Source organism: Bombus impatiens, unplaced genomic scaffold (genome assembly GCF_000188095.3).
Source record: "Bombus impatiens unplaced genomic scaffold, BIMP_2.2 scf_4016, whole genome shotgun sequence".
Lineage (NCBI taxonomy): Eukaryota > Metazoa > Arthropoda > Insecta > Hymenoptera > Apidae > Bombus > Bombus impatiens.
Genome location: NT_180435.1, coordinates 680,858 through 696,551, shown reverse-complemented (window position 1 = coordinate 696,551; position 15,694 = coordinate 680,858). Strand labels below are relative to the sequence as shown.

The 15,694-nt window shown below is 49.9% G+C and overlaps 1 protein-coding gene across 2 annotated transcripts in view; it reads left to right on the top strand.

Annotated features, from left to right (window-relative positions):
* The window catches only part of LOC100745112 (ephrin type-B receptor 1-B), a 97,758-nt gene that overhangs the window by 18,095 nt on the left and 63,969 nt on the right, over nucleotides 1-15,694 (top strand). Inside the window, exon 2 of one of the 2 annotated variants that reach the window (XM_033324621.1) lies at nucleotides 14,787-15,688. In XM_033324621.1, coding sequence (XP_033180512.1) covers nucleotides 15,671-15,688 — 18 coding nt within the window. In that variant the 5' untranslated portion in view covers nucleotides 14,787-15,670. Of the gene's footprint in view, nucleotides 1-14,786 lie in introns of both variants that reach the window. The other variant, XM_024372245.2, reaches the window with a different exon arrangement.

Here is a 15,694-nt window from a genome sequence, read left to right as displayed (position 1 = left end):
TTGAGGCCCCCCCCCCCCCGCAGCTATGTGATCGAATCTGTGTAGAATTTTTAAGCCGCTCGTTAAAACCACCGTTTACTCGCTGCAAGATCATTTACTTTGCATGGAAACGCTTATTGGCGATTGTCTCGCGACTTTCCATCGTTTCCTTCGCTCGTTATTTTCATCTCTCGAAAGCCGCGTTCGCTGAATCTTTCAGAGTTCTTAATCAGTCGTCTTAGGTGCAACGCCGAAGACTTCGGCGAATGAGATCTTATCTTTGCATCCGCCAAGGATCTTTCGATCCATCCTTGATCGCTTTCTTAACGCAACTATTTAAATATCCCGACGACTTGCACGTGGAATTCTTAACGAATCGCTGCTGGCCATTAATGGGATATTTGGAAAGGATTTCGAAGGAAACCATCGATTATTTTACGCGTATATTACGGCGTGAGAGAGTCGAACCGGACTCGGCTGTCGTGGCCTCGTTTTCGACTGTAAATTATTACTTACGCGTTCGCGCTATTTCCGAGTTTTACTCACCGCGCCGCGCCGTTTCTATGTATCAGGACGCTCTATCCGCAGCTTCTAATCGCGCACGAAAGCGCAACTTGGGCCTGATTATTCGAAAGCTGTTCCCAGACGCGACGAAACTCGGTAATACGCGCTGATGCATCTCGGTTGATTGGTGCACCGGCAGTGATCGTTGCATTTCCGATAATTGCGTGATCGATCCTTCGGATTCTCCCCTCTCGCGCGCTCTCTCTCGGTTTCCGATTCCTCCTCGTCCTTTTTTCGGCTCCTCGACGAGGAAATATCGGAACCGATAGCTCATCCGACGTGAATTACGCCTCGTTGGTCGCTCGACATTATTTAAGCGGCTGAGTTGCGCGGTTATAACCGCACAGCCTTTCCTTCCCTCTCTCTTCTCGTCGTTTCCCTTCTACGCTCTACGTCTACTTCCACTCGTGCCGCCAATTTCTTTTTTTTTCTCTCGTTTTATCGCTCACCGACACCGTAGGACCGATGGTCGCGTATATACGATCGGACGCAAATCGATGCCAATCGACAGAGAGAGAGAGAGAGAGAGAGAGAGAGAGAGAGAGAGAGAGAGAGAGAGAGAGAGAGAGAGAGAGAGAGAGAGAGAGAGAGAGAGAGAGAGAGAGAGAGAGAGAGAGAGAGAGAGAGAGAGAGAGAGAGAGAGAGAGAGAGAGAGAGAGAGAGAGAGAGAGAGAGAGAGAGAGAGAGAGAGAGAGAGAGAGAGAGAGAGAGAGAGAGAGAGAGAGAGAGAGAGAGAGAGAGAGAGAGAGAGAGAGAGAGAGAGAGAGAGAGAGAGAGAGAGAGAGAGAGAGAGAGAGAGAGAGAGAGAGAGAGAGAGAGAGAGAGAGAGAGAGAGAGAGAGAGAGAGAGAGAGAGAGAGAGAGAGAGAGAGAGAGAGAGAGAGAGAGAGAGAGAGAGAGAGAGAGAGAGAGAGAGAGAGAGAGAGAGAGAGAGAGAGAGAGAGAGAGAGAGAGAGAGAGAGAGAGAGAGAGAGAGAGAGAGAGAGAGAGAGAGAGAAAAGAAAAAAGGAATCAGACGCCTCGATAAACTCGGGAAAACCTGCCCCTTCGAAGCGAGATACTCGCGTCCCTCTTTCTCCGCTCGTTGCTTATCCTCTTCCTCCTTCCCTCCGTCACGGTCCAATCGTTTTACCGGAAAAATGCTTTCCAGGCTCGTGTAGATGCTATTAAATTGCACGGCAGACGAATAGAAGGCGAGCGGCGATCGTTGGGTTCGAAATTCGTGGTGAAAAATTTATTAGGACGTCTTCGGGACTCTTGCGACGAGTTGGACGAGTTGCGGAGGCGCGGGCATTTTTCATTGGCGCGACAGAGAAAAGGATTACGTGGGAATTCGGTCGGTGTCTTGGTCTTGAGCGGAATCGAGACCGAGGAACCAGCGGTGGATATGGTGATCGAAGGGTTGAAATCCCCGGAGCCGGGAAGACGCGCGCAAAGTAGACGGTAATCTCTCTTCCGGTCTCGAGATTATAACGAATGTCCTCCGCTCGAATGACAGCTTTATCCCGATAAAATATCGCCCCATTAGAATTAATACGGAGTTTTTCTGGCTTGGAGATACCCGGCGAGCCCCGGAAAAGGAAAGGATCTCGTTAATCGTTTTTTACCGCCTTGCTTTTTATCCTACGCGAAACCGCGTGTTCGCGAGGAAAAACTCTTTCTGCCGGCAGATTAAGCCAGAAATTTACTGGCTTGCATGCGAGCAGAGCCCACGATCGTTCGAACGCAACGCGTTCTCGGTGCGACCGTTCGAAATCGAGCGTGAAACGCTGGAACCGTAGCCTTTCCTCCCTGACGAGCCGGTAATCGCCATCGTCATCAGTCGTGCGGCGAACGCGAAGCAGGAGGAGGAGGTGTGTATCAGCTGTTGCTTTCGTCTCCGGCCTCTCTCCTGTGCGTCTGCTCTTCGTCTTCGTCTTCGTCTTCGTCTTCGTCTTCGTCTTCGTCTTCGTCTTCGTCTTCGTCTTCGTCTTCGTCTTCGTCTTCGTCTTCGTCTTCGTCTTCGTCTTCGTCTTCGTCTTCGTCTTCGTCTTCGTCTTCGTCTTCGTCTTCGTCTTCGTCTTCGTCTTCGTCTTCGTCTTCGTCTTCGTCTTCGTCTTCGTCTTCGTCTTCGTCTTCGTCTTCGTCTTCGTCTTCGTCTTCGTCTTCGTCTTCGTCTTCGTCTTCGTCTTCGTCTTCGTCTCCGTTCAGCATGCATCGCGGCCCCGGCTCCAGGTCATTAAGAATCCATTAAGAGTTTTCCAAACTCGGGAAACTAAATATAAACTAGCAGCCGCGAGGCTGGCAGGTGGCGTCTCGAGCACAGACGGTCCATACGGCAAAAGGGGAACGAGCTCGTGTTGGCGGCCTCCGCGATGGGATGCGATGGCGTCGAGACGCTGATGGAAGCATCGTAATTCCGACCACGTATGTTTCGTACACCGCGTCTTCTCCCGCTGTCTACGTGTTTTTCCACAAAATGACATAACGCGCACCATGCTATAGTTATTAGCTCGAGATGAATACGCGGAAACGACCCTGACGAGATTACGTGCCCCCGAATACAACGATGAAAATTATATCCACAAAGTACACGCTGTGTATATCAGCAAATTTATACATTGTATCCGACTTGGAAAAAAGGTACGCAGCTCGCGTTATCATCGTCGACAGACTCCGCCGGAATAACGATCGTTAGCGTGAAATTCTGCCAAGTCCGTATAAGCGGTGCACCGTCTCGCTGAGAAACGAAACGATCGTTCGTTTGTTCGTTCGTTTCCGCGATCATCGTACCTTCGAATCGATTTCGAAAACCTCCGACGACTTTTGGATACGTCGAGAGCGTTCCGAGTCGCTTGGAAGTTGAGAGTCGAGCGACCAACGATAGATAGTCGGAGCGATCAGGATCCTCTGACGTGTTGTTTGAGAAACGACGAATCGATGACGAGTGAAAGTTTGCCTCCATCGGAACATGTTCGACGCGCGATCTTGCCGGCAAGATCTTATCTAGCTGGAGGTGAAAGTCTTCCCGGGTCTACGCTTAATTGAAAACCAAAAGGCCTTCAAAAGCAATCGCTGTAGGAGATCCTTCTACGATCGCTTTACGCCTGACACATTCTCGCGAACGTGTATTCTCTCCTTCTCATTCCCGGAGGATTAATCATCTATTCACGAGCGTGCAACGGCTTTGTCCTTCGGCGACAAAGTCTTGCATGTATTCTCGCAATTGTCGACCTAGAAACAACCACCGCCGGTCTACGGTATATCAGGATGCGCACGTCTCTCAAGAATTCCACCTCGTCGTATTTTTCTTTCGCGATTTTCTAGGCTTCGCGCCCGTAGCGGCATATCCACCGCGAGTCGCTCGATAAAGAACGATTGTTTTCAACTATGCGTATTCGAATGGGGAAAAAACGATCAACCGGAACGATTTGTAGCCCTCATCTGGTGAAGAGTATATTTAAAAAGAAAGGTGAGCGTGCAGCAACGTTGTCACCGAGGATGGTACACAGGTTCTTCTTTGTCTCCGTTCGACCGCACTCGACCCCTCCGCTCGTTCGCCTTGGTGCCCCACGCCGGAAACGCGTCGGTAGATTCCACGAGAAACTATGGAATACGCGGGGAAATAGGCAAGTCCGGGGACGGTGGTTTTTGCCAGGCAATCGTCGAGAGATAAATTGCTACGGGGGAGCAGGCGAAGGAGGAAGAGAAGAAAGAGGCGGAGTATGTATATGGTGTCAGGTGCGTGCCACCTAAAGCGACGTAGGCCAACTTGACCTCGACGTAACCATTACTGGAGAGTGTACGACTAATGAACGGTTGCTCGTTAATGGGACGATTCCCCCATTGTGGATCGGTGGTCGAGCGGGCCGTTGCATGGGGCTGCGGGCGGAAACCCCATGCTGCCTTTGCTTCCTCTGGGATGAGTCTGACGCACGGATAGTCCGTGGGAGCCCCTTTACGATTCACCAATCTCTGTGTTCCCTCTGTCGCTTCGTGGACACTTGGGTGTCGTTTGCTGAAAACATCCTCCGATCGTTGCCGAACGATCTCGTTGTCGCTCTCCCGTCTGGCGCTCGTCCACGAGATCGTTGAAGGGTGCTCGTTTCGAGCGGTGTACGTATCTATCTGGTGGCCATCGCGGTAGATCGAGATAGTTGGTTGGCCGATCGTCGAAAACGTAAGCGTCATTATCGTTCTCTCTGCCCTTTGTTTCACCCCGGGTGCCCCGGTTCAATTTTGCCGCGCATATTTGCACAAAGTTGCTTTATCGACCGCGGGCTTTGAGAAGTTCCTGCTGCCGCCGCTATTCGAAATGAATTTTTATTGAAAAACGAGAATACGAACGGGCATTTGCATCGCTGTTTCATCGCCGGCTGTATTAAAATTCAGCGAGTCGAACTGGCGAGTCCCTTTGTCAATGGCAGGGCCAGGAGGTGGGCTATCGCGTAGAAAATTCATCCGGAGAAATATTCCGTATTCGATCGAGTTTTTTTTTACAAAAATGCGATGCTCGAATAGACGATTGCTCCGTTTAAGGAGATCATTGCGAAGATTATCCGGACGATCTCGATTCCAACACGGAACCTCCGGCCCCTTTGTAATTCTCTCGGGCGACATAGCTGTCCATCGTCGATCTCCTGGGAAAGCGTGAAGAAGAAGGCACACAGGGACGGCGGAGGGTTGAAAATATCCGGCGTCTCGCCTCTATACGACAGTGGCTCGGAGGTCGGGCTATCCTCGTTTAGAAGGAGAGCGATGTATCTATGCGGTCAACGAAATACATCCTGAATCCCAAAGGGATTCCGGGAAAACATGGAGCGCAGGGATCGCTCCATATGTCACGGGACGACGCTACCCTAATGTCAGAACGCTACCGCTCTGTTCCGTCTGATCTGCGCAAAAATGCAGGGACATGTAGGATGTTGAACGTGTACACACGGACACACGAAAGTCCGACGTGGGCAAAGAAAAAGACGGATGAGATAATCCGGAAACGATGACTGGAATTCCAGAACGAATAGCCGTAGCTGCTTCCCTTTTCCACCGAGATTCTTTCTCGCCGACTCGGACGACAACGAAAGAACGAAGAAGAGGAGAAGGACAAGAAATTCGGCGGTTTCTGCGGCGGGAATAATTTGGATCGCGCGACCGTTACGGTAGACGAGGTTGATAACGGTCCGGGGTGGAAAACAGAAATACCGTCTGTTGGAGAATAATTTCGTTTCGAGCAACTCCGACGACAGAGGACGAGACGAGACCGACAAAAGCTCGAAACTTTCCAGTCGAGAACTTTCGTTTGCCTGTACTTATTGGATAAAGTAAGTACGCCTCGCTTCGTGGAGGCAAACGCGCGTAGACAACCTCCGCTCTCCCACTTGATCCTTTGTTAGATGCAATTTAACTTTAAACATTAACATTCCTGGTAATTAAAAAGCGTGGGATAGACTCGCTTTATCGACGGGATGATGAGCTCAGCCGGTAAACTTTAGGAGAAGTTCATGGAGAGATTCGGTTTACGTTTATAGCGGCCTTTGCTATATACCTATGTAGTTAAACATATAGGGTGTCTTGTAGCTGCCATAACATAGAAAGAGGAACGGCGGATGAGTCTGTAGAAGGAAATTCTGTTTCTCGGCGCTCGATAACGTACCAAATCGCCGGAAACGTGTTGCAGACTTTTCGTCGTAAAATTGCCTACGAATTTTCGTTGCCACCAATCTCGATTCGATCGATCTTTCAGATTTACGCGTGTTTCGACATATTTCGTCGCGTAGAATAATTCTCCTCTTTCCTCTCGCATCGATTTTCTAAATCAAAGTGTTCCATCTTGTTTGACAGAGGCCGAAACATATTAAAAGGACGCGCTTCTTATATCTACTCGAATATCAGAAACGCGGATAGCGTCTATCCAACTTTTTCCCGAGCCGGTGTAATCGTTTCCGTGGTATTCTTCGGATTCTCTCTGTTTCCGCCAACTGTGTCCATCCTACTTGGAACGGAGACACACACTGCTGGCAGATAATCTGTCGTGTCGCGATAAATATCCCTGAATGAATGGCCAGCTTCTGAAACATCAGGAATTTCGGTAATAAAGCAACGGAATAGGAAGCACGGAGGAGACAGTTGCAGCGGCGCGAACAAATCTGGAAAAAACCAACGAGAAAGGAATTGTAGCAGTAAAAAAAAGCTGCTTGAGAACGGTGGAAAAAGGAACGGCAGCGTCGAAAGAGAAAGCTGGAGAACGATAAAGGAAATAAAGCTGCGGAGATAAAACAAACACCAGCGAAGCAGAAAAAAGGAATTGCAGCTGTAAAAAAGCAGTGCGGATCTAAAAAAGAATTCCAGCTATAAAAGGAATAGCGAAAGGACGGTAAAAACTCGGATTCCAGAAATCAAACAAACAACGCAAGAACGAAATTCGAGCAATAAAAACAGCGGCAGAGAGGCAGGAAAAATGGAATAAAGAGAAGCAATAAAAAAAGATCACGACGCTATGATACTACCCGAAAAAGTATCGATAAAAGAGAATTGTATTGGGAATGTTAAATAAAACAGCGGCGATGGGTAAAAAGAAGAACAAGAAAGCGAGAAAATATTGAAACGAAGAACCGAGATTAACTCGACGGATGTTGCGCGTTTGGCAGATTTCTACGATCTTGCTGTATCTCGAAGATTACTGTATCGTCTAAATCAGCAACGCGTATAGATTTCGATGAGAAAAAAATCGACGGACGAACGATGACGGCGGCGGTGTAGATCGGAGAATGGAAAGGAACGAGTTTCGCCGAGTTATCGTCGCTACCGTTGTTCGCGTACGTCATTCGATGTTCTAAGAGGATTAAAATTCGATCTCGTTGGCGTCGTTATCGTTAGCCCCCTGGTATTATTAACGTTTAGCCGTTAAAAAACATCCGACCGGCGATAAACGGTTATAACGAGGCGGTGCGAACTGCTCGGGGTGGTCCAGGGAGCTCGGTATTCGAGGAAGTTATCCGATCGTTCCAAATATAGTACAAAAGATCCGCGAGGTTGAATGCCGCGAGGAAAAACGAAGGAAAAGAAGAAAGATAACTGGAGCGAGAGGAAACGAAAGCCATATGGCCCTCTCTCGACGCGGAGCGTGCCTATGTGGTGTCTAGGAAAGAAACGCGGTGGCTGCTCCGCGGAAGGAGGGAAGTTTGGGCAACCCTCCGTGAAATATGGAGCTGCTAGGCCTCGGCAAGGAAAGTTACGAGGCACGCGAGACTCTCTCCACCGAGAGCGTTATTGCCGCAAAAGACACGAGTATATCACCCACGCTATTCCTACCTTCTTCCTCCTCTCTTTTCCGATGGAAAACGCGTTCCCGGCATTTAACGCGACCCCGAAGCGCGAACGACGAACAGCTTATCGTCCAGATTAGAGACGTATAAATTACGACCGCTGTTACGAACGCCCGATTCCACGTTGCACCGACGTCGCTTTCTCTTCCTAGTTTTCCCTCTTTTCCCTCGTTTTCCTCCTTTTCGAAATAGGGGGCGAAATCCTCCTAGCCACGAACGAATCACGAACCAGACCACTAATGGTCGAACTATTTTGACGCACGCGATCACTCTGCGACGCGTTTGTCACCGCGACAGGATAAGAGAAACGTGGATTACCATTAGCATATCACCTGCACCGGTGTAGTAGGTACTCTTCTTCGTTGCTTTTGCTTTTTCTTTCGTTTCCTTTCGTTTCGTTTCGTTTCGTCTCGTTTCGTTTCGTTTCTTTGGGAGAAGAGGGCCGGCGGTACACCGGCGAAAATTTGCTAACAGCATGTTCGTCGTACCGAACAAGTTTGTTCGCTTCCTTCCGCGATGAAAAAAGGGAGGGGCGGGGGGGGGGCAGCAGGTCCACGAAACTTCTTAGGATCGCGTGACTGATCACTGATGGACTTGACAAGGGTAGAGGACGCCATTAGCTTTATCATCGACTCCGCAACTAGCTCGGAATTTCGCCTCTCCTTCCATTACGCGTTTTACCGTTACACCGAATTCCGATAGTTTGACAAATTCGTCGCTTCTCTTTCTTCCTTCGTTCGATAGCTAATCTAGAATCGAGAGCAGACAGAGCGAGAAAGACGAAGAAATCGCGGAAGGGAACAGGCGATTGTCGAGGATTCTTTTCGTACGAGTCGTTAAGCGTTTACTTCCTGTGCGTGAACCCAACTGTTTCACAGCTAAACGCGTTCGTGGCAAGTGCCGCGTGCACTGGCAATTTTCACTATCTCCGATAATCGCTGGACAGAGGGAGAAGGAACGAGAAACGGGAAGTTTAATTTTCATGTAGTCGGTTGATCGAGGAAAAAAAGGTGTTGCGCAACTGGTTCAAGTTCTTAAAAGGTATATATTTGCAAATACGACGTACGAGTCGATAGCTGGCAACGCTAACTAAAGGAAAAAGGAAACAAAAGAAGTCTCCAGTCGATTACGCTGACTGCGCCTCGCGAGATTTGCTCAGCTCAAAGTTATAATTATCGTACGGCTCGATATAACGCTCCATCGGCTCTAATGGCTCGTACGTTCTTAATTAAGCTCGAAGGCAAATCGAACCTTCGTTTGGACTTGAGACTCGGTCGCTGCAGCTCGGTTCGCGCAGTTCGCGCAGTTCGCGCGACTCACTTTCACCTGGTGGAAACGACCGCGTGTACTCGCTTGCGAAATCACCGCGGGGTTCTCCGCATCGATAGCGAGCCTCTATTTCCACTCGCGAGAAGAAACGTATATAGCGCACGCGGACGGCTAATACGGAATTATTGCACGAGTTAAAACGCGCACGGTCGTGTATCGTGGGAAATTTCGTGTTTCCGTTGATTAGTTGGCAACCTATGAACGTTTCACTGTCGCGATTGACCAGTCACGTAAAGCTATTGTTGCGGTGCACGCGTGTTCCGATCAACCGTCTTTTTCACGAACGACACGCATCCCAAGACAGAGACGCATACGCTCGTAAGGATCTACGAAAGTATACGAAAGAACGCTTCCAGGACACGTTTCACGAGTGCGAAAGCAAGTGCGTTACGCGAAACGTTTTGAGATTTCGTTAGCTTATTTCGTTAGTTAGAAAATTTTATATATCAGACTCAGTCGAGTAGTCGATGATATTCGTATCGACGAAATTTGAAACAAATTTAACGATATGCGGGAAAGTTAGAGGAGACGCGTTCGTTCGCATTAGCGCGAGTTGCCGAAGGCCGGCAAACCGGTGCATTTTCGCGAGTGAAACAAAAATATAGAGGGCATTTGGACGAAGCCGCACGATCACAGCCACCGTCGACATTATCGTTTTTAATTACGGCCACCACTGGGAAAAAGGGAAGCCCCGAGGAGCGGCACGAATTACAGCTAGCGCCGAGACGTCAAAAAAATTCTATTATTCTCGATTCGCTGTCCTACTCGTTCCTTCTTAGGAAACGAGGCGAACTTGGCAGAAATAAGAGAAATACGAAGAACGGGGAACGTTCTATATTCAAAGGGTTGTTTTTTTCAAATTCGTGCCACCGTCGACCAACCGCGGTAAAATCCGACAACAAGGTCTCGACGAAATCCTTGGAAAATAAATTTAACCACCGCGTTCTCTTTCTGTCTCTCCTTATCCAAGCGGCCTTCTTATTCTCTTCTTTTTTTTCTGCCCCTCTTTCTCGTATTTGGCCGAGATCTTCTTAAATTCATCGGAAGCAGAATTTGTCTCGCAGACGTCTTTTGCGGTTTGCCATTCGCGACATCGAACAGCGACGAAAGAAAAAGTTAGGGCAGAAAAATACCGGGTTGCGTTGGCAGCGACGTGGCGCCCGGAGAGTTTCGGAAAAATAAAAGTAAGCGTCGTCCAGAGTGGCGATCGCCCAAGGTATAATAATTTCGGAGAACTTTCTCTCCTCCCTCATCTTTCGCTCTATATATTTTTCTTCTCGCTCGTCCCCGAGCTATACGTCTTTCCTTTGTTACGTTTACGAGTCTCCTCGGATCCGAAGTAAAATCTCCACCCTGTGCCACGCTTCCATCCTCCCCTGTTCTTTGCTCCACCCCTTTCCCCCGCCCCTTCCTTGCTTACCGTTCGTCGTCTCTGCAGAGTGCAGCCGTGAAATAAATCCGTATATTCCGGAGGGTCTTAAATTCAACCGGAAATAGAATTTGTCCCGAAGCGGTCGCGGAAGCCAATGGCGCGAGGAGAGGCCCGCGAAGAAACTCGAGGAAACTCGAAGAAATCGAGAGGCAGAGAAAAAGCAGAGCCCATCGGGGGAACCCGTAAGGTCGCGCGAACCGTTTCCAAGGAGGAAAGAGTAGGAGAAATAGGAAGCTCGCGCGCGTTCACTTTCTTTCCGAAGCGTCATCGCCGAGAGAAAGAAATACCGGGGGGGCTGAAACGAGTCTGACAGGATTCACGATCGGTGATCGAAAAGGTTGAAATATTCGCGTTGTATTTTACGAGCAAACGTAAACGGGTAAACGAAATGACGTCGCGTAGCGATGATGAAGCGCCATAGAAGGTACGAAAGAGTCGGGATTTCAGGTCGAAAGTTTCAAATATCGATGGTTACGTCTCTCGTTCGTCCGTTTCACCCTGGTAAAAGTTCAAAGGACGTTTTATAATACTCTGGCCGAGAACGTCGAGAAGAAGTGCTCGTTAGAAGCAGCGGCGAACGTCGTGTAGCCCACGGTTGCACCTGTTCGAGTACTATTAGAGACGGCTTAAAATTTTCACGAACCTCTCGAGAGGCAGTCTTCTCCCGGCTGCCGAAATCTGCAATTTGGCGGGATCCATCGTAAGCAGGTACTTGGAAAGAAAGTGTACGTTGCAAGAGAATAGAAAAAGAAGGAGGCCTTTGCACGCTGAAGAAGGTGGCCAACCACCTCCGGAGTAGGCGAGACCCCGCTCCGCAGACGAGATCCTCCTCGTCGCGTTTACATCTGCTCCGAAGGAAGGAAAAGCAACGGAGAGAAAAAAACAGGGGAAAAAATGGGAAATCGTGGCTTATCAAAGGAAGTCTCTCTCTCTCTCTCTCTCTCTCTCTCTCTCTCTCTCTCTCTCTCTCTCTCTCTCTCTCTCTCTCTCTCTCTCTCTCTCTCTCTCTCTCTCTCTCTCTCTCTCTCTCTCTCTCTCTCTCTCTCTCTCTCTCTCTCTCTCTCTCTCTCTCTCTCTCTCTCTCTCTCTCTCTCTCTCTCTCTCTCTCTCTCTCTCTCTCTCTCTCTCTCTCTCTCTCTCTCTCTCTCTCTCTCTCTCTCTCTCTCTCTCTCTCTCTCTCTCTCTCTCTCTCTCTCTCTCTCTCTCTCTCTCTCTCTCTCTCTCTCTCTCTCTCTCTCTCTCTCTCTCTCTCTCTCTCTCTCTCTCTCTCTCTCTCTCTCTCTCTCTCTCTCTCTCTCTCTCTCTCTCTCTCTCTCTCTCTCTCTCTCTCTCTCTCTCTCTCTCTCTCTCTCTCTCTCTCTCTCTCTCTTTCTCCCCGTCTCTCTCTCTCTCTCTCTCTCTCTCTCTCTCTCTCTCGAGACGCCGAGCTGTTTTCGGCAATTGCTACTGGGTCTTGTCAAAAAGTTGAAAGAGAGAGGCTGTTGAAAAGAGGCACTACGGGTTTCTAGCCCGGCCGTGGCTGGCAAGGACGACGAGAAGAGAGTATATAGAGGGCGAGAGAAGAGAGAGCGAACGAACGAGAGGCGGAGGAGGAGGACATCTTAAATTTTTTACGAGGCCACTCGTGAGCAATGGCAATGGAAGAAGGCGGCAAGCACCACCGCGTAGACCTAGGAGGCGCTGTGCACAGCTACCAGCAGCGTTTCACCGAAGTCTGCAATTTCGCGGATGCATCTTGGCCGGTCTGGCTAGAGCAAGAGAACGCGAGGGAAGGAGGAGAAGGTCTTTGCCCGCTTTAGAAGAACTCCTAAAGCGCGCCTTCTACCTCCCCTTCTCCCTCGGCCCACCTTCCCACTCTCTACTATATTTTAGTACTCTAGAATTTCGTGCTTCCTCCAGCCCTCTGCCCAACCCTCGCCACCTCTTCGTTTTCGAACCCCCGACTCTTCTATACGAACCTCTCTATCTCCTCTTTCCTCCATTCCCTTCTCTTCTTTGCTCTTCTTTATTCTTCTTTATTCTTCTTTATTCTTCTTTCCTCCCGTCTTTTGCATCCCTTCTATTCGCTTCTCTTTCCTCCTCTCTTTTTCCCTTGTTCGTCCCTTTCCGTCGAAGAATAGCAGCGAGACGCCGTGCCGGCCAGACCTTGCGGCCTACCAGAGCGAACGAGATCAACTCGCAGCGAAACCTTGGTCGAACGAAGACGCTCGATCTCTGTCGGTCGCGCGTTCTGTCTCGCGGTTCTACGTGTGCCCGAGAGAGGCGAGAGAGACGGATAAACGCATGGTATTGATCCTGAAACCCCTTGCTCCTCGTCCCATCCTAGCTAGCACCCCTTCCGCTACATCGACGAACCCCAAAGTTGCGTTCACATACACACAAACACACATACACACACACACGCACGCGCGCGCTCTTACTCGCTCGCTCGCTCGCCACTCTTCCTACCCTTTTCTTCCTGCTTTCGGCATTTCCTCCCTTTAGACTCGGCTAGATGACGGGTGCAACGAGTTACGCGAATTTCACCGAGCTTGGATGCGTGTTCAAGGTTGACCTTGAACTTGAAGTTACTCTCCAACCATGTATGCACCGCGCTTTTGTCGCGCGGACGTTTCTCCTCTCCCACTTGCCCCTTTTTCCACGCGCATTTTCCCTCTGCCACGCGCATTTCCATCTCGCGTAGAACAGCTTTTATCCCGGTATTCGTCCCGTTTCGGTGACGATGGATACGCGTCGTTATCACGCGGACGAGATCGTCACGAGGAAACAACAGTGCGACCGACGATAGACGGAGGTCTTAAAACCTCCAAAATTTCACAGTGTCGGAACGCTCGAGACTTTCCCGCTTTCTTTCTCTCGTGCGAATTTTTCGCCTCGTTCCGTCGCGCAAAATTTCCTGCTCGTACGAAACAGCTTTTATCCCGGTAGTTGTTCGATTCGAAGAACGATCGACACGCTCGAGCGTAGTAAGAGATCGTTACGAGGAAACGAAATAATAGTCGGCGATGCTAGAAGATAGAGGTCTTGGCCAAAGCTTCGCGAACTTGGAACACGCGGTCGTCCGTATGCCGCGTATCGCGTCATTTGGCACGCTCCGAGAAATATCGGAGAAACAATGATCCCTGCAGAGTCATCGGATTTAACGGTACAGGTGCCAAACGGCCGTCGATCGTGGTCGTTAACGGACGAATGGGGGCTCGGGCCAATATTCGGTAGTCGATTTTCACGAGTCGTCGAAAACGTTCGATCGTACGGTGGGACGGGGGACGAACGATCGGTCACGTTTGCCACAAAAGAATCTCGTTTCCACTCGATGAATCTCTGTATACGAGTTTATTCGACTTTATTCGGTGTCGAGCGAGGGTGGAAGACTACTTGCAGCAGCCGGATGAAAGTAAAGCATTCGGTAAAGCCGCGCAAGAGCGTCTCCAAAGTTTCCCGTTTGGCTCGGGGTTTAACTCGATCGAAGCCGCCTGTCGTTTTTAACCTTCGGAACGAAACTTTCCTACGACGATCGTTCGCCACCAAAGAAATTTATCGTCGGTCCGCCTCCTTTTATGTTTCGTATAGACGAAATCCTGTTTCGTGGTGTGAGCACCAAGTCACATTTTCCATATCTCACGTGGGAGAAATTTTCAAAGTGCCGCGGTAAGCAAATCGCTGGTTTTCGAACGCCTGACTTCTACGTGCTTCGGCGCGGAACGTTCTTACCCGTTGTAGTATCGTCGAACGCTACTTGCAGCTTTGCGCTCTTCTCTAGCGTCTAAGTAAAAGATGGTGTAAAAGCGCGACTTCCGTTCGAAAACAGGTTCCGTAAATTTGTAAAGTTTTAGCGAACCGCTGCGCCATTTAAAACCACCGAAGTAAGAAACAAAGAGACAAAAAGAGTCAGATACGAGGGATGGAAAGCGTATAAAACGGTATCCCACTAGTTAGACGGACTCGATCGTCGCGACCGCGGAGAACAGCCAAAAAACGACCGTGCCGTTGTTTCCATTTAGGGATGTCATTAGAGTCGCGCGCTTCGTATCTCGACGAAAGGAGATGGAAATAGAGTCGGCGGTCCGTGTTCGGTCGGTGGAGATATCAGAAAGAAGGTGGTAGAAGGGTAGAGACGACCGAATGGGGAAGGATATTTCGCGGATTTTAATTAATGCGGTTCATCTTTGTTTCTTTCAGACGAGCCAGCCCGTGGAGCGTGGAGCGCGCGTCTATGAGAAAATTCAGGCGTTGACGGGAAGAAGAGACGAAAACCAGGAGGAGAAAAGTACAAAAAAGAAGGAAAAGAAAAAAAAAATACGGAGAGGCAGAGGAAAGAGGAAATGCGACGAATCTCGGCTCGTCGTTAAGGGAAGCTGCCTTTTATAAGTGAGAGGAAAGGGGGGCGGGGGGGAAATCGAACGGGATATTCGCGGCAGTCGTGCAAGAGCGGTACCTGACTACTTCCGGTACGATCGCGAGTGGTAAATGCGGCCAAGTCCACGTCCGTCGTGTGTTTCGTGCAACCGAGAGCCTATCAATCGCGAAAAACCCCAGATCTACAACGAGCTTTCAACGAGCGGCCTAATCGCTGTTAATGGCATAGAAGGTATTCGGTGGCGATCGTTTCTTTTTTCAAGAGAGAAGGAGGAAGAAAGTCGACTGGCGAGTACAGCGAGCGACAGTAACTCGTGGACGGACAATAACGAAGAGGAGGGTGAAGAGGAAGAAGGGGTGGTGCGCGCTTTATTCGAGAAGCGAAGCTACTTTTCGGAAGGGTAAGAAACGCCGGTGGGCTGCACGGCACATCTGGAAGGGTTGCGCGACCTGGAGCAGGAGCAAGAGGAAGAGGAGGCAGGAGGAGGAGGAGGAGGTGGAGGAGAAGGAGGAGGTGGTTGTAGCGTTGAAGCTGGAGGAGTCGGGAGGCTACGAGGGTGGTTGCACGTCGTCGTCGCGTGACGTGCGGAAAGAGCAGACGAAGCGTGGAGGAGGCATGAGGAGGAGAGAGTGACGACGCTGCCGGTGCTGCAGCCTCGCACAGATCGTGAGAGGACCGGCGGCCCCACGGTGGGGCTACGATAAGAATGGCCCCCTTCAATATGGCGGGC